The sequence below is a fragment of the Neofelis nebulosa genome, chromosome 4, assembly GCF_028018385.1.
Source record: "Neofelis nebulosa isolate mNeoNeb1 chromosome 4, mNeoNeb1.pri, whole genome shotgun sequence".
Taxonomy (NCBI): domain Eukaryota; kingdom Metazoa; phylum Chordata; class Mammalia; order Carnivora; family Felidae; genus Neofelis; species Neofelis nebulosa.
The window spans coordinates 161,146,803-161,170,840 of NC_080785.1; the positions used below are offsets into that span (position 1 = coordinate 161,146,803).

At 54.8% G+C, this 24,038-nt stretch overlaps 1 protein-coding gene across 2 annotated transcripts; it reads left to right on the plus strand.

The window, feature by feature from the left end:
- The first annotated feature begins 390 nt into the window (after positions 1–390).
- MAN2B1 (mannosidase alpha class 2B member 1) lies at positions 391–16,109 on the plus strand. Of its 2 annotated transcripts, none has more exons than XM_058727922.1 (24): positions 391–612; positions 1,325–1,427; positions 1,604–1,777; positions 2,139–2,332; positions 3,014–3,146; positions 3,406–3,551; positions 4,459–4,575; positions 7,170–7,255; positions 7,357–7,477; positions 7,558–7,636; positions 7,825–7,934; positions 8,212–8,319; positions 8,639–8,755; positions 10,040–10,213; positions 11,305–11,402; positions 11,498–11,615; positions 13,090–13,208; positions 13,299–13,400; positions 13,582–13,669; positions 13,856–13,936; positions 14,341–14,568; positions 15,042–15,194; positions 15,303–15,405; positions 15,905–16,109. In XM_058727922.1, the coding sequence occupies exons 1-24, from the start codon at positions 451–453 to the stop codon at positions 16,012–16,014; spliced, it is 3,024 nt and encodes a 1,007-aa protein (XP_058583905.1). In that variant the 5' UTR covers positions 391–450; the 3' UTR covers positions 16,015–16,109. The 2 variants fall into 2 exon arrangements, with proteins under 2 accessions (XP_058583905.1, XP_058583906.1); XM_058727923.1 differs by having other exon boundaries at positions 7,173–7,255.
- The last annotated feature ends 7,929 nt before the right edge of the window (positions 16,110–24,038 follow it).

Sequence of the window (24,038 nt, forward strand, 5' to 3'; positions counted from 1 at the left end):
CCTAGCCAAGCTAGGTCCCTCCAAGACCCCAGCCTTAAAGGTCAATGGAACACCCTAGGATCCTGGGCACACACTCCCACCTCCTAGCCGAAATTACACCCATGGGAAAATCTGAGACCGATGCATCCACGGGGACAAAGGGGCACTCCGAGGCCACTTGGAGGCAGGGAGACACTAAAGGCTCTTCTGGCAAAACCAGCACCCTGGGGGGGGGGGGGGGGGGCACGCCCAACGCCTCCCTACACTCCTAGCTCCTCAGGGGTAGCCAGAAGTACAGCCTCAGCCCAGGGAGGCGCCAGGCCCCGGCCGCACTTTAGCTCCGCCCCCGCCAGCAACCATTGGCCAGGTCGGGTCCTGGGGGCGGGGCGTTTGCCCCGCCTTTGCCGGGCCCGGGAACCGCCCCCCGGAGGCGGCCGCTGTGGCGGTGGAGGCAGCGGCGGCTGCGGAGCCATGGGGGCCGACGCGCGGCCTTTGGGGGTCCGCGCTGGCGGTGGCGGCCGGGGCGCGGCGAGGCCCGGGACGAGGTCCCGCGCGCTCCCGCCACCGCTCCCGCCTCTCTCCTTCCTCTTGTTACTGCTGGCGGCGCCTGGCGCTCGGGCCGCGGGATATGAGGTGAGCGCCGCCCGCGGGCGGAAATGTACAGAAGCTCGAGTGAAGCCCGAGTAGGATCGGGAGGTGTGGGTGGGTTTGTTCTGTGGGTGCCTAGTGAATGATTTGCTAATACGACAGTGTGGTCTGAGGGCATGCTTTCCGTCATTGAAAGGTCTGGCTGTGTGAGTCTGAGACTAGGGCTCTCTGTACCTGCCTCCCTGCTTCTGTGGGTTGGCTCGCCTGGACTTTGCACGCACGCAACTGTGTGATTGAACATATGTGTGTATGGGGGTGGGTGGGGGGGGAGGGTGTTGCTTGAGAGCTGGGACTCTGGAGTCAGCCTGTCCCGAGTTGCAGTCTGGCTCCCTGACTTCCTGGCTCGTGACTTGGGGCAAGTCACTTAACCACTCTGATCCTCAGTGGTCTCATCTGAAAATGAGATAATATCGCCCCCACCCCCCAGGGTGGCTGCTCGGTATTTGCAGATGCTTGATAGACATTAGCTACTGCTATTACCATTTCCCCACCGTGTGAATGAGAGCTTCCCTGAGGGACTGTGTCCAGTGGGAGCTTCTCTGAGTGTGTCCTCCCTGGAAGGGCCGAGCCCCATTTCTCTGAAGCACTCACCTCTAGATCGAGACTTATCTTGCGCCCCCACCCCAAACCCCTACCCCAGCTTGCCTCTTAACCTTGGGTAATTGACAGGGTGTGTGTATTTGGGGTCCCTGTGCAGACATGCCCTATGGTACATCCGGACATGCTCAATGTGCACCTGGTGGCCCACACACATGATGATGTGGGATGGCTCAAGACAGTGGACCAGTACTTTTATGGCAGTGAGTAGAGCGTGGGGGACTTACCCCTGGGACTCCCATGGCCCCTTTGAGCCCTTCCAATCCTTTCTGGGTCCTGGACATTAGGGTGGGGACAATGCCCAGCTTGGGCTCCTGTGTTGAAGAATATCCCCCCCTTGGCTCGTTTGTCCCTGACTGCCTGACCCCTGTGTCCACAGTCCATAATGACGTCCAGCACGCAGGTGTGCAGTACATCCTAGACTCGGTCATCTCTTCTCTGCTGGTGGAGCCCACCCGCCGATTCATCTATGTGGAGATTGCCTTCTTCTCCCGTTGGTGGCACCAGCAGACAAATGCAACACAGGAAATTGTGCGGGACCTGGTGCGCCAGGGTGAGCCTGCCCCAAGGAAGTGAAAAGAGGAAGCCCAGCTCAGCTTCTGTTTCTGACACACCGCAGCTTCTGAGATTTTATCATGCCGTGTGCAGCCTGTCTGTGCATGTGGCTCCGCCTACCTGGGATGTCCCTTACTTGTAGAACTCCTATGCATCCCGCAAGGCCCCACCTCCAAGGGATCCTCAGGGGAGCCTGCCGGGCAGAATGCCCTCTCTTCCATATCTGGCTTCATTGGCCTGGGAGTGACCCCTCTTCTCCCTCCAGGCCTGGGTTCACAGGCAGGTCTTCCTATCCCCTGCATTGCCAACCCTGGCCCCATTCGTGGCCCTGCCAATTGTCTTTGTCTTTCCGGGCACAGGGCGCCTGGAGTTTGCCAACGGTGGCTGGGTGATGAATGATGAGGCAGCCACGCACTATGGAGCCATTATAGACCAGATGACACTGGGACTGCGCTTCCTGGAAGACACCTTTGGCAAAGATGGGCGCCCCCGTGTGGCCTGGCACATTGATCCCTTCGGTCACTCTCGGGAGCAGGCCTCGCTGTTCGCACAGGTGATTTCCTGACCTCTCACAAACTGCCCATTCACCAGCTCTGACTTCTCCCTTGGCCACTCAAGCCCCACCCTTCCCTGCAAGCTCACAGGGACCAGGCCCTGTTCCCTGGCCCTTTGGCCCCTTGAGACCCTGCCCCTTGGGTGAGTTGTGAATCCCATTACTGCTACCCACCCCCCCCCCCCCAAAAAAAAAACCCCGCTTCTCTGCTCTGCCTTGGCCCAGGCTGACTCCACTCCGGGCCCCACACCTGCCCCTCACTGGAGCCCCCACCCCCGTTTGCTATGATCCCAGCTCCTCCCCAGTCCAGGTGGCAGGTGGAGGCCTGCCCCTCTTTTCCACCAGTTTCATAATCTTTGCTTTGACCCGGCCCCCCCTTTCCATGCTCTGATTCCTTCAGGCTGCATAAGGGGGAAAGCCTTGAGCCAGGCCTCTTTCCAAGCTGGGGAAGGTGGAGGTCTGTTCTAGCGTTAGACCTACCCCTCCAAGCTCTCCCGCGGTGCGATCTGGTCCTTCCCCAAGCTTCGAAATGGGCTGGAGGCCTTCTGGTTTCAGACCTGCTTTTCCTCCCTGTGCTCCGACCCACCCCTCCCACGTGGAGGGGTCTCGAGGTGGGTGATGAGAGGGCTGGGCATCTACTCCTCCTACCCTCTGATCCCGCTCATCCCTCCCCACCTCCAGATGGGCTTTGATGGCTTCTTCTTCGGGCGTCTGGATTATCAAGATAAGAGAGTTCGGGAAGAGAAGTCAGAGATGGAGCAGGTTTGGCGGGCTAGCGCCAGCCTGAAGCCCCCAGTGGCCGACCTCTTTACCAGTAAGGAGTTGGGGTGGGGGCAGGGCTGGCCCCAGGGGCCTGGGACCTGGGACCGTGCTCAGAGGGCCCTGGGTGTGTTTTTATACTCTGTTGTCATTGTCCTGAAACTCTTAATAATTTACGAACAAGGACCCAGCGTTTGCACTTGGCACGGGGCCCTGCAAATTCTGAAGCCCCTCCTGGGTGGGGCGTGGCAGGCTTTGACCCCAGGGCACGTCTGGGGCGCAGGGCCTCCTCCTGAGCCTGGTGTGGCATGCAGGTGTGCTCCCCAATATTTACAACCCACCTGAGAAACTGTGCTGGGACACGCTGTGTGCCGACAAGCCGTTCGTGGAGGACCGGCGCAGCCCTGAGTACAACGCCGAGGAGCTGGTCAATTACTTCCTGCAGTTGGCCGCTGCCCAGGTAACCCTACTGTGCAGGACCCATGAGGCTGGTGTTCATAATGCACCGGGCACTTTCCACAGCGTGGGCGTTCCCTAACACCTCCTTGGAACCCTCGGAGGGAGGGAACACTTCCTTCCCTATCACCACGTTCCCCTTTCAGATTTGTATGCATTTCTTTTTTTTGTTTGTTTGTTTGTTTATTTATTTTGAGAGAGAGAGAGAGAGGGAGTGTGCACGAGCAGGGGTGGGAGGCAGAGAGAGAGAGAGAGAGAGAGAGAGAATCCCAAGCAGGCTCTGAGCCGTCAGCATGGAGCCGGATATGGGGCTCGATCTCACTGACCATGGGATCATGACCTGAACCGAAATCAAGAGTCAGATGCTCAACCGACTGAGCCACCCAGGCTCCCCTGTGTGCATTTCTGATTACAAGACTGACAAGGGGCGCCTGGGTGGCTCAGTTGGTGAAGCGTCCGACTTCCGTGCAGGTCATGATTTCACGGTTCAGGAGCTCCAGCCCCTCGTCGGGCTCTGTGCTGACAGCTCAGAGCCTGGAGCCTGCTTCGGATTCTGTGTGTCCCTCTCTCTCTGCCCCTAACCCACTCGCATTCTGTCTCTCTCAAAAATAAATAAACATTAAAAAAAAAAAAAAAAAAGACTGCTGATGACCTCTGCCACCCCAAATGCTCACCGGGGCCATGAGACGGCATGACACTGTGCCTCAGTGCCCTCATTTGTGTGCTGGGCCCAAGAGACTTACTCAACAGCTTGTGGCTGTTTTCACATGTGTCCCTGTACTCCCACACGACCCACTTCCTTCCCTCCTCTGTGTGCACCCACACTCTTGACCACATGTATACCAAGAGACGGCTGAACACAGGGGTGGTTTAGGACCCTCCGGCCTGAGAATTCTCCATTCCATCCACAGGGCCAGCACTTCCGCACCAACCACACCATAATGACCATGGGCTCAGACTTCCAATATGAGAATGCTAACATGTGGTTCAGGAACCTCGACAGGCTCATCCAGCTGGTCAACGCCCAGGTAATTATGCCCATCTCGTGTGCACGAGTGTGCTTGTGTCCCTGGCCTTTGGGTCATATGCATAGCCATGGGTCCTATCTTAGTTTTCTATTGCTATTATAACAAATTACCAACAAACGCAGCGGCTGAAAAACAACAGAAATATATTACCTTCCGCTTTTGTAGCTCAGAAAGTCTGACACAATTCTCACTGGGTTAAGATCAAGATGTCAGCAGGGCTGGGTGCCTTCTGGAAGCTCTGGGGGAACGTTTCCTTGCCTTGTCCAGCTTCCAGCCACAAGCTGTCCTTGGATCACGGCCTCCCCATCCTGCAAGCCAGCCGCACAGCATCATCACTTCTCTTTCTTACTCTCACTCCCGCCTCCCTCTTCCATTTTTAAAGACCCATGATTACATCGAGGCCTGGCAGATCTTCCAGGATAAGCTATTTTAAGGTCCGCTGATCAGCAACCTTAACTCCACTCGCAATCTTAATTTCCTTTGGCTGTGTAACCTAACAGGTTCTGGGAATCAGGGCTCAGACACCTTTGGGCCTTTCCCGTCTGAAACGTCCCCTCCTGAGGCACCTGGGTGGCTCAGTCACTTAAGCGTCTGACTCTTGATTTCATGGTTCGTGAACGATCTCGCGGTTCGTGAGTTGGAGCCCCGAGTCAGGCTCTGTGCTGATGGCGCGGAGCCTGCTTGGGATTCTCTCTCTCTGCCCCTCCCCTGCTCGCTCTCTCTTTCTCTCTCTCAAAATAAATAAAATTAACGTTTACAAAAAAAGAAAGAAATGTCCCTTCCTATCAGTTCCATCCCCAGGGTTGTCTGCTGGCAGTCTCCACGTCCTCACCTTCCGCTCACTGCCTGCACTGCTGTTTCACCAAAACCGCTCAGGAACATCACCAGGGGCCTTCCAACAGACGTTTCTCGGTCCTCCCCATGACCCTGCGGAGACCTGAACACCTTGATCACTTTCTCCTATAAATATCATGTTCCTGGGCTGTCACTGGTTTTTCTCCTGCCACTCACTGCTTCTCTGCCCACTCCACACTCTGTTGGAAAGAGTCCCTTAGTTCCTATCCTTAGCCTGCTGCTTCTTGGTTCAGGGACCTTGAGAAAGGTTCTAAGCACTCTGCCTTAGTTTTCTTCTCTAGAAAGTGGGCACAATGGTGGCTCCCACCTGAGAAGGCTGTTAGGGTTTAATGAGTTTATTTAATGTCTTTTGTTTTGTTTTGAGAGAGCACAAGCAGGGGAGGGGCAGGCAAACATCGGGGAACAGAGGATCTGAAGCGGGCTCTGCGCTGACAGCAACGAGCCCAACGCGGGGCTCGAACTCACAAACCGTGAGATCATGACCTGCGCTGAAGTCGACACTCAACCGACTCAGCCACCCGAGGGCCCCTTTAAGGAGTTCATTTACACAGATTAGTAGAACAGTGTCGGGTAAATAATATTATGGTTGTTTATTATTATTATTATCATTATTATTATTAGGGGTAGAAATAAAACCTTCCGCTTCTCCTTTAATACACAAGCTGCGAAATCTCCTCCTCCAGGAAGGCTTCACCAAACTCCAGGTGGAGCTCTTGTCCTTTCCGCTGTGTACACGCAGTTCCCATAAATACCTGTGATGCCACATCCAGGCTGATCATGACCAACTGTGTTCACAATGCCTCTCCTCTACTTGGCTGCGAATTCCATGAGAATGGGGCTGGCCTCTGTTTCTTAGACTGTGTCTGAAATCCTGAGCATATTGAAGAATCAAGCGATTGTTTGCTGAGTGAATACTGTGTGTGTGTGTGTGTGTGTGTGTGTGTGTGCGCGCGCGCGCGCGCACGGGCGCAGGTGTAGACATGTGCACGCACATAAAGGCATGTGGTGCCACTCACTTCCTTTCATTCACTCAAGTGTTTAGTGAGCACCTGCTGTATACCAGGCACTGGGTTCACAGCACAAGCAGAACAGACATCTTTGTTTTCACGGAGGTCACCTTCTTGTGCCTCCCTCCACCTCCCTCAGCGGAAAGTGTGCCTCCTTTAATTATAACAGCGGTGTCATTTAGCAATAACCTGACAGTGCTGAGGGATTATTCCTGCCCTATAATGTCACACTTAGTTTTTCCACAAACATTTTTAATAATAAAATTGGAGGGGCGCCTGGGTGGCTCCGATTTCGGCTCCCGTCATGACCTCACGGTCCGTGAGTTCGAGCCCCGCGTCGGGCTCTGTGCTGACAGCTCGGAGCCTGGAGCCTGCTTCGGATTCTGTGTCTCCCTCTCTTTCTGCCCCTCCCCTGCTCAAGCTCATGCACGCACTCTCGCTCTTTCTCAAAAATAAATAAACATTTAAAAAAATAATAATACAATTGGAATTTTTAAAACAAGCTTAGTAAAAATTTCAGGTTTATTCTTGCATCCGTGAAATTCTTTCCGTGCTGGTAATATTTAGCTTCTGGCAGAATTCAGTTTCACACTTGGCCACTGTTTTGCGCTCAAAATGTGTGTTAAGAGAATCTGAACCCCCCGCACGTGTGTGAGGATGTCGGTGCACACCTGTGGGCCCCCTGGGAAGGTGCGGACTCCCGAGGGCTCACACACGGACACCTCCCCCCAGCAGCAGGCCAACGGGAGCCGCGTCAATGTTCTCTACTCCACTCCCGCCTGTTACCTCTGGGAGCTGAACAAGGCCAACCTCACCTGGTATTTGGGGGGGGGGGGGAGGAAGGGGAGCTTGCGGGGGGGGGGGGGGTTGGCATGGCCTTTGGGTCCTGACCCTGCCCTCAACACCTCTGTTGCTGCAGGTCTGTGAAACAGGATGACTTCTTTCCCTACGCCGACGGCCCTCACCAGTTTTGGACTGGCTACTTTTCCAGCCGGCCGGCCCTCAAACGCTACGAGCGCCTCAGCTACAACTTTCTGCAGGTGGGTAGGTGCTGAGCCCAAGCGGGCGCCCAGCGCTCCCGACAGGTCCAGGGCCACGACACGCCCTCTCTGCCCCCCAGGTGTGCAACCAGCTGGAGGCGCTGGCGGGTCCAGCGGCCAACGTGGGACCCTACGGCTCGGGAGACAGCGCACCCCTCAGTAGGTGTCGGGGCTGGTGAGGGGACGGGAGCATGTCCGAAGCTGGACGCCAGACCCTCGCCACCCCCTCGATTCCCTTCATAAAGCTCCTAAGAACGCGGCCCTCACACACGTGACCCGTCCCGTGTCCTTGGGGTCGGGACTGAGAGCCCTGCAGAGACCCCACCCGCTTCACAATCTGCTTGCAGATGAGGCGATGGCCGTGCTCCAGCACCACGACGCGGTCAGCGGAACGTCCAAGCAGCACGTGGCCGACGACTACGCGCGACAGCTGGCTGCCGGCTGGGACCCCTGCGAGGTGCGCGGGGTGGGGCCTGGGAAGGGGCGGGGACACGGAAAGGCCGGTACCGAACGGAAGGGCGGAGACTGTAAGAGGTGGGCAAAGTGGGGTGGGGGCTAGAAGGGCTCGTAGGGGCGGGGCTTGGGACAAGAGAGGCGGGGGCAGGAATGGGGCGGGGCCTGGCAGCACTCCTGGGCGGGGCCTAGGGCGGGGTGGGCGGGGCCCGGGAGGGGATGGAGAGGAGACCTGGGTGGGCATCTAGAGCCGACCCACGCCCTCACGCTCCCTCCCACAGGTTCTTCTGAGCAACGCGCTGGCGCGGCTCAGCGGCTCCAAGGAGGACTTCACGTACTGCCGAAACCTCAACGTCAGCGTCTGTCCGCTCAGCCAGACAGCGAAGAACGTGAGCTGGGCTCCGGGCCGGAGGGGCGGGGCCGGGAGCCAGGTCTGGTGGGTGGAAAGAGCAGGAACCTGAGGACAGCGGGGCGGGGCCCGGAGGAGGTGGGGCTGAGACGGAGGGTCTCTGGAGGCACCCGCGGGCTGCGAAGTTGTTTTGTTGGAGAAGCGACCTGTGATCACGTGGGGCGCAGTGAAACTGGGGTGGGACGGAGACCAAAGTACCCCGTGGGGGCTTGGATCACCCGAGGGAGTTGCCGCCTGTGGTGGGTGGGTTTCAAGAAGGCCTGCTGTAACCCTTGCCCGTTCTGACCCTCCCACACCAGTTCCAAGTGACTATTTATAACCCCTTGGGACGGAAAATAGATTGGATGGTGCGGCTGCCAGTCAGCAAACACGGTTTCGTCGTGAGGGACCCGAATGGCACAGTTGTGCCCAGCGATGTGAGCCCATTCAATGAATATTCGTCCTATGAGTACCCCCCCCCCATGGTTACCTCCTGCCTTGGACACCTCCCCCTGAGCATTTCTACCCGCCCCCCACCCCCCCACCCCCCCCAATTATCTGCCTTCATGGATACCTCCTCCCATGGACACCTCCCTCTCTTGGGTAACTCGTTCTCGTGAATATCTTCCCCTCCATCAATACCTTGTGCCTGGTACTTTCTCTTTCTGTGAATATCTTCCCCCTCTGCCCCTTAACATCATTCCCCTTGGCCACATCTGTCTCCCTACCCATCCCCCTGCCCTGCCTCCTGAGCAGTCTTCCCCATTTTTAATGTCTCCTCATGACTTTTTTTTTTTTTTAAGATTTTATTTAATTTTTTTTCAAATTGTATTTAAATTTTAGTTAACATAAAAGGATTTTTTTTAAATTTTTTTAACGTTATTTATTTATTTATTTATTTATTTATTTATTTATTTTTGAGACAGAGAGAGATAGAGCATGAACGGGGGAGGTTCAGAGAGAGAGGGAGACACAGAATCTGAAACAAGCTCCAGGCTCTGAGCTGTCAGCACAGAGCCCGACGCGGGGCTCGAACCCACAAACTGCGAGATTGTGACCTGAGCTGAAGTCGGACACTTAGCCGACTGAGCCACCCAGGTGCCCCTAAAAGGATTTTTTAAGTAGGTTCCATGCCCCAGTGTGGAGCCCAACGGGTGACTTGAACTCGTGACCCTGAGATCAAGACCTGAGCTGAGATCACGAGTTGGATGCTTAATTGACTGAGCTACCCAAGGCACCCCGGGATTTTATTTTTTGAAGTAATCTACATCCAACGTGGGGCTCGAATTTACAACCCTGAGACTGAGTCGCAAGCTCTACGGACTGAGCTAGTCAGGGGCCCCAAATTTTATTTTTTTAGTTTTTTTTTGAACGCTTATTCTCTCCATCCTGGAACGCCTCTTCCTACGAATCTCTTCCTCCCCCAAGAATCTGCCTTTCCCTCCTTCCCTTGCTTCAAGGATCTCTTTCTCCACTTCCTCCCTCACTTCTCCTTCTCCCACAGTCTCTACACCCTCCAAGCAATGCTTTCTCCCCACTTTATGAATCTTCTCTGCAATCTCTAACTCAGAATTTCTGACACCCCATCCTCCCTGGCCAACACTTTAATTTCTTCCTCCCATTTGGGGCTCCTTCTCCTGATGGAGTTTGACCCGGCCTATGTACAGCTCAATAGGTTACTCACAGTCTCTTGACTCTGTTTCCCTCTTCCCTTACTTGAGGTGGTGATGCTTCCTAGCTCAGACGGTCAGGAACTGCTTTTCCCAGCCTCGGTGCCTGCCCTGGGCTTCAGCATCTACTCAGTAAGCCAGGTGCCTGGCCAGCGCCCCCACGCCCACAAATCCCAGCCCAGATCCCAGCGGCCCTGGTCCCGTGTCTTGGCCATCCAAAATGAGGTGAGACTGTCGGGATCCCCTTTCCCTGTCGCTGTGACAAATTTGAGGTATCATGGCGAGCCTCATGGAGTGGATCAGTGGATGAACTACATCAGTTCATGGTGTGGTTACCAGTCTCCCGTTATGTGTCCTCCAGTGAGTGACCACTTCCCTTTGAACCTCAGTGTCCTTTCCTGGGACTGTTGTGCGGGCCCAGTGTAATCACGTGTGACACTTGACAGATACGAAAGAACTGACGGTGGTAGGGGTTTGCAAATTAAATGAGGCAAGTCAGAGCCTTGAGGGAGGGAGCCACGTGGCCACTGGGAGTGGAGGGGCGGGGGGTGGCACGGAGAAGGACCCAGGCAGGCAGGGAGCAGCGGAAGCAAAAGCCCTCAGCCAGGAGGGTGGCGAGTGTTCAAGGAACCCTCTGTGGCTGGAGGGGCGGGGGTTGGGTGACAGGTCAGACTGTGCAGGACTTGAGGGCCCAGGGGGAGACTTCGGCTTTTACTTCCAAGGAGCCACGTGAGGGACAGGGCTGCACTAAGACTGTCATGGGGCCCCAGCACTTTTGCCTTTGTGGGTCCCTTTTTCCATTAAAAAAAAAAAGTTAAAAATTATATTTCAGGACCAGGTGGGTATAAAAGATGAATATTATTAACCAGTCTTCGTTATAACATACTCCTTATTATTACATTTAAGTTTTCTTCTGATTCCAAGGGAAATTAAAATTTACACATTTCCGTTGGCCCCTAAAAGTCTCTTGGGTGGTGGCACTGTGGTTACTCCCTCAAACGCCCAAGTCAGCCCTGGGCCCCAGCGGACCCGGGCTTAGGGTGGTACTTAGGGTGTCACTGGCGCCCTCTGGCGGCCGCAGGGCGAACTGACGGGGAGGTGAGCCCGGAAGGGGTCAGCGGCATTAGTTCCAGAAGGCCACGGAAATGGTTAAGAAGTGATCAGCTTAAGGAGAAGGTAGAAGGTAGATCTGTTAGGATTTGTTAATAGGGCCAGGTGAGGAGATGGAGGGAGGGTACCTCCTGAGCCCCAGGAAGGATGACGCTGCCCTTGGCTGAGATGATGGTCATTAACGTCTGTCCGCCTTTTCTCTGCAGCACATCCGGGCTAGGTTTGACCCTGACACAGGGCTCTTGGTGGAGATGGAGAACCTGGACCAGAACCTCCTGCTACCTGTTCGCCAAGCCTTCTACTGGTGAGGCGGGGGGGGGGGGGGGTACCCCTAGTCCAGGGAGGGGGTGTAAGTAAAGCTGGGGTCACCTACCTTGACTCTCACCTGCCCCGGTCCAGGTACAACGCCAGTGTAGGCAACAACCTAAGCACCCAGGTCTCAGGTGCCTACATCTTCAGACCCAACCAAGAGAAACCGTTGATGGTGAGCCGCTGGGCTCAAACGCGCCTGGTGAAGGTCGGTGCCCAGGGATGATGAGTGGGTGTGGGGGGGGGGAGGGGGGTGGAGTCTGGGCGGGTGTGGGGGGCGGGTGTAGGATTTGCACCTCCATCATATCCAAAGACAGCTAAGACCTGAGGGGAATACTTGAGGATCTCCCCACTGGGCGGATATTCATGGCTGGTTGAGTAACAGCCCTGTCTTAGAAGCAAGAACAAAGGCTTTCACATCTGCTGTGGGTGTCGGGATTATACTTGGCCTTGGAAGCTGGAGGTGGGGTGTATTCAGTTGGCCCGGGAATGGGGAGGGCCCGGTGGAATTGCTTGAAGGCTTCACTGAGGATTATATCTGAGGTGGGGATTTGAGAGTCCACACTTGGATAGGGCTTGGCTGAGTCTCCCTTGGGGTGGATGTCTGAGGGTGCATCTGGCCGGGACAGGGCCCACCCTTGTGGGGCCTCTCGTTGATGTTTCCTCGTAGGGCAGGGATGCCGCAGGTAATGGCAAGGTTCACATTTGCCCTGCTTCCCCTTGAGGTGAACCTTCCGCATACCTGGGTCGCTGTGTTAGGATATAGTTTCGCCTGTAGTAACAGTTGCCAAAATTCATCGTGCCTAAAACACGATCGGCTTTCTTTCCATCTAACAGAAAGTCTGGCTGGGCCATCCAGGGCAGGTGGGGTGATTTCACAGTCATCCAGACCTCTTCTTCTTCTTTTTTTTTTTTTTAAATATTTTTTTAATGTTTATTTTTGAGAAAGAGACAGGGTGTGAGCGGGGGAGGGTCAGAGAGAGAGAGAGAGAGAGAGAGAGAGAGAGAGAGAGAGAGGGAGACCCAGAATCCGAAGCAGGCTCCAGGCTCCGAGCCGTCAGCACAGAGCCCGATACGGGGCTCGAACCCACAGACTGCGAGATCGTGATCTGAGCCGAAGTCGGCCGCTCAACCGACTGAGCCGCCCAGGCGCCCCCATCCAGACCTCTTCTGTCTCATTGCTCTACTTTCCTCAACATTCAGCTTCTACCTCCTGGCCCAAGGTGGCTACTCAAGCTCCAGCCATCGTACTTGCATTTGAGCCAGCGGGAGAGGGCAAGAGGCAAGGAACGTTGTTTACGCCAGGTTGATGGTTTTCCATGGAGCAAGCCATGGTCACACAGCTACCGATAACCTCAGGGAAGACTGGACAATGTAAAGACAATGTCTTTAGTCCGGGTAGCCACTTGCCAAACTAGAATCCTGTTCTAAGGAGGGAAGATGGGGCAATGGTGGGCAACAATCCTATTGCCACACTCAAGAATGACGCGGTCACATCTGACGGAGGAAGTGTGGGCATCACACCTAGGCAGGTGGGAGAGGTGGGGGAGGTTCCCATGCTATCCGTGGGGTTGACCCGGGTGTAGGCCTCTGTGAGGTTTATAGCAGGGGTGGATATTTGCAGGGCTCACCCATGCTCAGGTGTATGCTTAGACCTGCCCTCCACCCCTACGTGCCTGCAGACACCCTTGGTGCAGGAGGTTCACCAGAACTTCTCAGCCTGGTGTTCCCAAGTGGTTCGCTTGTACCGAGGACAGCAGCACCTGGAGCTCGAGTGGACGGTGGGACCAATCCCTGTGGGGTGAGTGGCACCCGCGGGGACTGGGGGGCTGGGCGCAAGGGCAGAGTGGCGCCGGTGGAGCTCACAATCTCGCCATCCCCTCGGGTATAGTGACGGCTGGGGGAAGGAGATCATCAGTCGCTTTGACACCGTGCTGGAGACGAAAGGACTCTTTTACACAGACAGCAATGGCCGAGAGATCCTGGAGAGGAGGTCGGGGTGACCGGGGGGCAGCCACGGGTGGCCTGCGGTGTGTGGAGGGCCCTGGGATCGTGGCAGCATCTGCTGATCCTCTGAGTGTGGGAGGGAGGGGATGACGGGGGAGTGAGGAATGGATGAACCTGGGAAGGGGAGCTGGAGCCCCAGGCCTGACCGAACCCCTCCACCTCCCCAGGCGGGATTATCGACCCACCTGGAAGCTGAACCAGACTGAGACAGTGGCGGGAAACTATTATCCAGTCAACAGCCGCATTTACATCAGGGTATCCCCCCCCATCCTGCTCCCCACTTCTCAGCACCCCTCCACAGAGCGGGGGTCACCCCTCAAGCTGAGCGTCTCCCAGCTTTCCTTGGTGGTCTCCCCCATCCCCTGTGGGGCCTGCCTGGGGGCCATGGCTGCCTGGCTGTGGGGCCCCTCACTCTCCTCCCCCCCCCCCGCCCCCCACCAGGATGGCAACATGCAGCTGACGGTGCTGACTGACCGCTCCCAGGGGGGCAGCAGCCTGAGGGATGGCTCTCTGGAGCTCATGGTGAGTGGCCAGAGCCCTGAGCCAGTTCCCACTCTGGTGCCCACTGGACCTTGAAGCCTGTGTCCGTCCCCGTTCTCTGCTACGTGTAGCCCTCCGCCTGTAGCTCCCACTAAGCTGAAGCCTCTGTTCCTACGTGACAAGTTTACTCCTCCCTTTTGTCCCCTCCCTACCCAGCCCCCCCACCTCCTCCAGGCCCTGACTTGCCTGCCCTGTCCCGTTAGATCCCTACCTCCCTCTGTCCCAGGCCCTTGCTAGGTTGACTCCCCACTTCCGTGGCGACCCTCTACCGGACCTTCCTCTGCGTCCATGCTTCCCACTCTCCGGTTTCTCTTGAAATTTCCACGAGCCCTGGGCCAGCAATTGGCCAGAGGGACCCCTCACCCTGTCCTGTGGACTCCCTGCAGGTGCACCGAAGGCTCCTGAAGGATGACGGACGTGGCGTAGGGGAGGCGTTACTGGAGGACGGGTTGGGGCGGTGGGTGCGAGGGCGCCACCTCGTGCTGCTGGACAAGGTCCGGACCGCGGCCACCGGGCACCGGTTGCAGGCAGAGAAGGAGGTCCTGGCCCCACAGGTGGTGCTGGCCCCGGGTGGCGGCGCCCCCTACCATCTGAAAGTCGCCCCGCGCAAGCAGGTGAGGGGCCCTGGGCCGCCTGGTAGGGGACCCCAGTGAGCCGCGGTGGGTTTTCCCGGCCTTATGTGGGTCCCGCTCCGCCTGCTCCTAACTCGTCCTGGGGAGGCCATAAGCTAGTCCCACCCCTCAGCTCAGCCCCGTTGCCCCGCAGGCCCCGCCCAGTACCAGCCTGTTCAGTCCCCTCTGCCGGGACTGGGTCCAGGCACAGCCTCCTCCCTCTCCCCTTCCAGCTCCCACCCTCCTCCCCCTACGTTTGGTCCAGCCCTGCCTTCAGCCCCGCCCCCCATCCCAGTGGGTCTCAGCCCAGATCGGTTCGGCCCTTTCAGCGGCTCGGTCCCGCCCCCAGCCCGGCACCGCCCTGTTCCTGGGTCTCTTTATAAGGGGTCATCGCCCCTCCCCGACTAAACCCCGCCCCTTGCGTCAGAGCCCCGCCTCCTAGCCTCACTGCCTCAGCCCCACCCCGCTTTCCGCAGTTCTCGGGGCTGCGCCGGGAGCTGCCTCCCTCCGTACACCTGCTCACGCTGGCCCGCTGGGACCAGGAAACGCTGCTGTTGCGCTTGGAGCACCAGTTCGCTGTAGGGGAGGACTCTGGCAACCTGAGCTCCCCCGTGACCTTGGATTTGACGGTGAGGCGGGCGGAGGTGGGAAGGAGACAAGACCCAGGCAGAGAAAGGAGGGAGAGGCGAAACCCCGCTCTGTCCCTACTCAGCCCTGCCCATATCCACTGCCTGCAGGACCTCTTCTCCGCCTTCACCATCACCTACCTGCAGGAGACCACGCTGGTGGCCAACCAGCTCCGGGCCAGCGCCTCCAGGCTCAAGTGGACACCAAACACGGGTGCGGGCCTGCCCGGGGGGGGGGGGGGGCGGGGGGGGTTGCTGGGAGCTGGGAGCCGTGTGGGGAGGTGTGGGAATGTTGGCCAGGACCCAGGTGTAGAGAGCTCTAGTGTTCCGATCCTGGTTAGCAGTTTAAGGGTCTTAAGTGGGTCCGAGCAAACTAGCAGTGGGTCTTGAGGGTTTGAGATGGAATCCCATGGGTATCTAGTTCTGGGGAAAGGGGTGTGTCTGTCACCCGTGGGGTTGGCATGATGGTCTTTAGAATAGGGCTGGAGGGTGTGATGGAGATGGCCAGGCACTGGAGACAGATTTGGGGATCTGGGGATGGTATTCAGGGCCTGGGGGGGGGGGGGGAGGGCAGTTGAAAAACAGGTCTGGGAATAACGCCCCAGGGACAGATTTGAGAGTGTACGGCCATGTGTAGGCCCAGGGAAGGAGCAGGGGGAGGGGGTGAGACAGAGGAAATCTGTGGCCCTTACTCCTCCCTTGCTCCTCCCCAGGCCCCACACCCCTGCCCTCTCCCTCTCGGCTGGACCCCGCCACCATCACGCTGCAGCCCATGGAAATCCGTACCTTCCTGGCTTCGGTCCAGTGGGAGGAGCATGGCTAGACCCGCTGGGAGCAGGCGGACTCTCCCCCTCCTCCTCCTGCTGCTTCTGCCACCAACAAAAGCCACTAAAATGCCACTACCAGGCCTTGGCTCAAGGTGTGATTGAGTGGGGTTTTTTGTTGCTGTTTTTTGGAGGGGATTTAATTTGTGACCTAGAAAAGTCAGCAAACATGTGACTCTTGACCTGAGGCCTTGCAGGAAGGTCACTTACTGGCCTGAATCCTGACTCCAGACTACACCATTCACACCCCACCTCATCCACCACTCTGTCTTCCACTCCTCCTTCCCTCCTTTGTCCACTCAGGCTGTGGCACAGCTGTCCCTAGGAGCCACTGGGGGGGGGGGGGGGCTGCATTGGATATGGGCCCAGAGAACCGAACATACCTGGCGGGTGGAGGTAGGGGGGGCTTCCAGACCTGGCTTTGGGGGAGCCAGGCCCTGGGGGCAAGGAATCTAGGAGGTCCTGGTGAAGGGGCTGGGACTGGAGCCAGGCCCCAAAGAGGGGCCTGGGGCAGGTGGACTAGAGCTGCAGGGCTCCCAGGAGCAGGCGGAGAGCCTGGCATACCCTGGTGTGCTCTGGGGTGTGTTACCGAGGAAGGAGGCTTCGGGAGGAAACTGGGGGTTTAGACTTGAAGGTGAGGGACTTTCCCTCCAGTAAGGACAGCCTTGTGCAGGTCCCTTAAAGGTGCATGGAGGCCAGGAGGGCATCCCAGACCAACCTGCAGTCGGATGCACCTCCAGAAAATGTTTTTAAGTCCCTCTTGGGTGGCAGGCATGAGCCTGGGTAGCTAGGAACCCCCAGGGAGGGCACTGTGGGCCTGGATGAGGTCCCAGATGGGGCCTGGGTGCTGGATGGGCCTCGAAATTTTCTCTAAGTCTCCCCATAAAGAGGTGGACGAGAGAGGCCCAAGGAAGTGGCCATCCTGTCTGGGGTCCGGTCACTTGATGCACCTCTTTTTAAACTTTTTAAAGTTTCCCTCCAGAAGGGAAAGGCAGCAGAGCCAGCCAAGGTAGTCTGGGGATTGTGCCCCAGGGCCATCTGCTGTCCTATGTAGGGTCCCATCTTAGCAGGTACCCACCAAATTTGCTTGTAAGTATTCCTCTGGTGGCAGGAAAAAGGCTGGCCAGGAAGTGCACCCTAGGGATGACATTCTCGGCCTGGTAGGCCATGGGATCTCCTGAAAATGTATCCAAATCCCCCTCCAATGGCAGGCGCTGTCCTGGCTGGCCAAGGAGATCCATGGAGGTTGCCCTGGGTCCTCCCTCAGTCCCACATGGTGCCCGATTGCTGGCTATACCGCTGTAAACCTCTCCAGCTCTTCTCTGGTGACAGGGACAAGCACAGAGAGACTGGCCAGAGAGACTCGGGGTGGGTGCCCAGGGCCAGGCTGTGGTTCTGCACAGGGCCTGGTATTGGACCCGCCTGGTGGTATCTCCTGAAAACGTATCCACATCCCCTTTTAGAGGGAAGACCGTGGGGACACGTGGGTGGCTCAGTCTGTTGAGGGTGCAACTCTGGATTTCGGCTCAGGTCACAATCCCGGGGTCGTGGGATCAAGCCCTGCCGTGGGCTCTGCACAGAGTGTGGAGTCTGCTGAAGATTCTGGCTCCCTTCGCCCCTTCCCTACTCTCGCTCTCTTTCAGGACAAAAACAAAACCCAAAAATAACAAACGGAAGACCCCCAACTGGCCTGGCTGGACAGGTAGACTCCTGGAGGATGCCTTGGGCTCAGGTGGTGTCACTCTTGTGTCCCGGTCATTGGGAACGCCTCCTGAAAACTTTCTATGCCCTTCTGTGGAGGTCCGGACTGCACTCCGGTTGCTGGATGCCCTCCTCCTTCCCCTCATTGTTCTCGGTCTCCCTCTCGGGGAGGCAAGCAGCCCTAGCCATCCAGGGAGGCCCAGCCATGGTCACGCGTGGGCCCTATTCACATATGCCACTGGAAAATGTTTCCACCTCCCCCTCCAAAGGCAGCAGCCAGCTGGGCTAGGGACCAGCGGGGAGGGTGTCCCGGGCCCACCAGGTACTCCCGCCTGCTATGGGCCAAGATAGGCAATTTGGGTGGAACCCACACAAAGCGGCACCCGGGGAGGTGGGAGTGGGGGTGGGGGGCGGGTTCCAAGTTCATCCCCGTCGCGCTGGTTGACCCGCGCCACCTAGCGGCTGCTTTTATATCGTCCCCGGAGCTCAGCGGTGTGGGCCTGGGATGGGATCCGGCCATCAAACCCAAGGCGGAGTTCCAGGAGGCGGACAGCAGTGTCATCCCTGCTGCATGGGTCCCCCTGAGATTGTCACTGCAACATAGAGGAGAGCGGCATCTAGAAACTGCATGGATGGGCTGGCCGGCACACGGTGGTCCTCTCTGCACGTGGGACTCCTTTTGGGACATTGCGGGTGACAGTCGTTTGTCCTGGGCTGGGCCGTATTCTCACCTGGTGCCTGATTGTTGGGCGTGTCTCCTGAGAATTCTTCTAGATTCTCCCTCCTGAGACCGGGATCGTGGCCAGGAAGCCCTTGGGAGCGTTCCCCTCCCCTGGCTGCCAGCCAACCTGCGTGGACCCCGCGTGGAGCAGGGTCGCTGGCTGTGCACTCTGAAACTTTGCCTTCGGAAGAGGAGACGCTGGGGCCCAACTGCAGTCCCGGTGGGGCCTGTTCTGAGACACTTCCCTCAAATTTCTAGATGTCTCCTTGCAGTAGCAGGGTCCATCCTGGGGCCGGAGGGATGCAGGGGTGGGCTCACTGGATCTGGTGGCGGTCCCCAGCGGGCACTTGGTAATCTGAAGCACTTGCCTGAACCGGTTCCAATTCTGCCTCGGGCTGGGGTGGGGCACTGGCTCCAGCAAGTGGAAAAGGTGTGAGTAGGGATGCCCTGGGGGTGTGGGCCTTCCAAGAAGTATTCTAAGTCTCCTTCAGAAGGCTGAATCCTTTGGAGGCTTCAAGGGCGGCTCGAGGAGGTTGCTACTGGTAGGTAGCTGTCCTCCGTGGGATTCCAGTCATTACCTGTCCCTTCTGAAAATGTTGCCTGAGGGGAGGAAGGCCGCCGGCAACTCCCTACCCCAGGGAAGAGCAGTCACGTGTGGGGTCCTTGGATGCACCTCCTGAACGCTTTGTTTTTTTTGTTTCTCTCCATGGTAACAAGCCAGCCAGACAGGGAGGCCCTCCCACCCAGAGAGGGGGGCCCAGGTCCGGTCCCCAGCCCAGATTGGGCCCAGTAGTTGACAGAAACATTTTCAGGGCGCTTAGGTGTCCATCCTGCACGGGGGATAGGAGATCCCTTCTACACCAATGGTGGAGAATCAGCTTGTCTCGTGTCAGTGGTGACTGGGGGAGGCATCCGGGTCTGGCCACGGTGATGCCATGGGTCCTGGCTGTCACGTGCACTTCCTGCGTTTCTAGTTCCCCTTCCTGGAGGGGAGGCACGGCATTGGGGCCAGTTAGGGATGCACACGAGGGTTCCCTGGAGAAGAATGTGGATCTTTGAAGGGCTTGCTTGTTGGAGGTACCCCCTTAATGTTTTAAGTCCCCATCAGTGGAAGCATCGGCCCATGTTGCCAGGTCCCACGTTAGCCCTGGTGATCTGATTCAGCTCATGGAGACACTTGCAATTCCTGGTCAGCCTGGCAGGCTTGCAGAGGGCAACCAAAGCTAGGCCTCAGACCACCCTGGGTTATGGTCACAGAGGATGCCTCCCCAAAGTTTTCTTAGTCCCTCTTTGGAGGCTGGGAATGGCTTGGGCTGGATGGGGAGGGCTAGGAGGAGGACCCCAACCAGCCACAGTCCCACATGGGGCCCATTTTAGTATGTTCCAAATTTTCTAAATCTCCAGCGTGAACATGCTAAGGACACCCTAGGAGAGTTCACTGGGCACAGCCCCCATCTTTCATGAGGCATGGCCGTCAGACGGGCTTCCTGGAAATTTCTCTGAATCTCCGTTGTGTCCTGGGCTTGGGCCACATCTAGCCAGGGAAGCCTGAGAAGGTGCTCTGGGCGTAACTGTGGTCCCACACGGCTTCTATACATTTGGAGCAGCTCTCGAAATGTTATTCTAGGTACCTTACGGAGCTCATCCAGAGCTAGGGTGCCACCCAGGGTGGCTTCTCTATTAATTTGCTAGGGCTGCCATAACAAAGTACCACTCCAAACTAGGCCCCTTAAACAAATGTATCTCACAGTTTAGGAGGGTAGAAGGTGGAGCTCAAGGTGTGGGCAGGGTGGTTTCGTTCTGAGGTCTGCGAGGGAGATTGTGTCCCCTGCCTCTCCCCTGGCTTCTGGGTGTTTGCTGGCCATCTTAGGTGTTTCCTGGTTTGTAGATGCACTCATCTTCTCATGACCTTCTCCTTGTGGGAGCCTGTGCCCAAGTGTCCCCTTTTTATAAGGTCACTAGTCGTAAAGAATTACCCCGAAGACCCCATTCATCTTAATCACCCGTGCAATGACCCTATTCCCAAATAAGATCACGTTCTCAGGTACTTGGGGTTAGGACTTCAATATTTGAACTTTAGGTGACATAATTCAACCCATAATGGGTTCCAAACATTGGAAGCGCTCCCTGTAATTTTCTTAATCCCCTCCCAGAAGTTGGGCCTGGCTTAGGGCAGATAGGCTGGTGAAAATCCCTCTGGCCACCTCCCCCATCTTGGGGTCCCACTATATATATATATATATATATATATATATATATATATATATATACACACACACACATGTATATATATATATATGTGTATATACACAAATATTTTTATATTTTATATTTTAAATTTTTTTTTTTCAACATTTTTTATTTATTTTTGGGACAGAGAGAGACAGAGCATGAACGGGGGAGGGGCAGAGAGAGAGGGAGACACAGAATCGGAAGCAGGCTCCAGGCTCCAAGCTGTCAGCCCAGAACCTGACATGGGGCTCAAACTCATGAGCCATGAGATCATGACCTGAGCTAAAGTCGGACGCTTAACCAACTGGTTAAGGTGCCCCTTCCCCGGATATTTTTAGTTCCTCTATGAGAAGGAAGACAGTCCAGGCAGAGCAGGAGGCCCAGGGAGAGCACCCCAGGACCACACGTGGTACTGACTGGTGGTTGGCTGTAGAAGGCTGCCTGCACAAATGTTTCTAACTCTCCCTCTGGTGTTCTTGGGGTGCATCCAGGCCCTACATGAGACCATGGCTGAGCTCAGCATCTTCCCCCAAATTCTCTGGTTGCTGGATATGCCCGCAGAATGTTTTTCTATTATTATTATTATTATTATTATTAGAGAGCGAGAGAGCAATGCACATGAGCAGGGGAGGGGGAGACAGAGAGAAAGAGAGAGACTCCCAAGCGGGCTCTATGCCTACCATGTGAGATGGTGACCAGAGCCAAAATCAACACAGTCACTCAACCGACTGAACCGTCCAGGCGCCCCTGCCTGCAGAAGATTTTTCGAAGTCCCCCTCTACATATCTGTCCTTTTGCCAGTGCCTTAATGTATTGACTACTGGAGCTTTAAGTTTTAAAATCAGGGAGTGTGACACCCCCAACTTTTTTCTTTTTAAAGATTGTTTTGTCTATTTGGGGTACCTAGAGATTCCATGTGAATTCTATCTTATTTATTTTTTAAAAATAGGCTTCATGCCCAGTGTGGAGCCCAGTGCAGGACTTGAACTCATGACCCTGAGATCAAGACCTGAACTGAGATCAAGAGTCTGACACTTAACCAACTGAACCACCCAGGCGCCCCTCCATGTGAATTTTAGAATGGATCTTTTTTTTTTTTTTTTTTTTTACCCCCATTTCGGCAAAAAACACTGCTGGGATTGCACTCAGTCTGTAGATTAACTTGGGGGGTGTCAACACCTTAACTCTCCCAATCCATAAACACAGGATGTCTTTCCATTTATTGTGATCTTTTTCACAATATGATCTTTTTCAGCAACATTGGTAGTTTTTAGTGTATGAATCTTGTCTCCTTGGTTAAGTTTATTCCTAAGTACGATAAAATCTTGGATGGCGAGTAACTTGTTCGACAAGTGTTCTGCAAGACGAGCAGACGTTTCTCATATATTTTAACTTGATACACGAGCGGTGTCTTGCAACACGAGTAACACATGATGCCGAAAGTCACAGGATGACAAGTGAGCCAATGGTTCTTGAAATTCGCTTTGATGTACAAGTGCTTTGGATTACAAGCGTGTTTCCAGAACGAATTGTGCTCAAACCAATGTTTTACTATATTTTATTCTTTTTCATGCTTGTAAATGAAATTGTTTTCTTAAACTTTCCTTTTTGAATCGTTCATCGTTAGTGTACAGAAACACAACTGAGTTTTGCTTGCTTTGGATCCTGCAAATTTGCTGGATCATTTTTTTGTATCTGGAATCTTTAGGGTTTCTCACATGTAAGATCGTGACCTTTTTTTTTTTTTTAAATCATGTTAACTGTCTTTGCTGCATTGAGATGCTCATGTTTTTTCCCCTTCATTCTTCTAATGTGGTATATTACACTGATTCTCTGATGTTGAGCCATCCTTGCATTCACGTTTAAGTGCACTCATGACCCACTTGGTCATGGTGTATAATACTTTTAATGTGCTGAATTTGGTTTGCTAATTTTTCTTTAGTATTTTTGCACCAACATTCATCAGGGATATTGGCCTGTAGTTTTCTTTTCTTGTCTTTGTCTGGCTTTGAATTCACCAGTGAAGCCATCTGGTCCTGGCCCTTTCTTTGTTGGAAGGTTTTTGACTAACGATTCAGTTTCAGTACTAGTTATTAAGTCTATTTAGATTTTCCATTTTTTCATGATTCAGTTTGGGTATATTGTGTGCTTCTAGGAACTTGTCCATTTCATCTAGGTTATCCAGTTTATTTGTGGACAACTATTCACAATTTTCTCTAATAATCCTTTTTATCTGTAAACTTGGTGGTGATGTCACTTTTTATTTATTGTAGTAATTTGCATCTTCTTTTTCTCTTAGCCAACTGAGCGAAATGCTAATTTTTTTTATTTTTCAAAGAACCACCTTTTGTGTCATTGATTTCTATTCTTTATTTCTCTATGGCCTGTTGCTTTTCTGTTCTTTATTTTTTAAAAATCTTCGGGATGCCTGGGTGGCTTCAGTCAGTTGGGTCAGACCTCGGGTCATGATCTCACTGTGGGTTCGAGCCCCACATTGGGCTCTGTGCTGGCAGCTTAGAGCCTGGAGCCTGCTTCAGATTCTGTGTCTTCCTCTCTCTCTCTGCCCCTCCCCTGCTCTTTCTCTGTCTCTCAAAAATAAATAACATTAAAAAAAAATTTTTTTAAATCTCTTTGGGGCCCTTGGGTGGCTCAGTTGGTTGAGTTTGGGACGGAGCTCTGCGTCAGGCTCTGTGCTGAGTATGGAGCCTGCTTAAGATTCTCTCTCTCCCCCTTTGCCCCTCCCTTGCTCACGCTCCCTCTCTCTCAAAAAAAAAATCTCCTTGTCTAGTTAAGTCTGACATTTGTTCCTCTAGGGACAGTTTCTGTCAATTTCTCTGAGTGGGCCGTGTTTTTCTGTTTTTTTGTATGCCCTATGAATTTTTGTTAAATGTTGGGTATTTGAGCACCTTCATAGGGGAACTATGGAAATCAGAGTCTTTCCCTTCTCTAGAGTTTGCAGGGTTTTTTTCTTTTAATTGTAAAAAGATGTAGTAGTTTTGAGACTCTTCTAAACTGTTTTGGCAAACCTATTCCTTGTGTGATCACTGAAGTCTCTGTTCCTTTAGCTTGTGTCTAGCATGCTCATATATACATATAATTTTTATTTATTAAGCAATCTCTCCCCACAACGTGGGGCTTGAGCCCACAACCCCAAGATCAAGAGTTGCACGCTTTACCAACTGAGCCAGCTGGGTGCCCCTAGCTTATGTTGTGACAGAGATTCTTTTTTTTTTTTTTTAAGTTTTATTTATTAATTTGAGAGAGAGAGAGAGAGAGAGAGAGAGAGAGAGAGAGAGAGAGAGAGAGAGCATGAGCAGGGGAGGGGCAGAGAGAGAGAGAGAGAGAATCCCAGGCACTGACAGCCTGGAG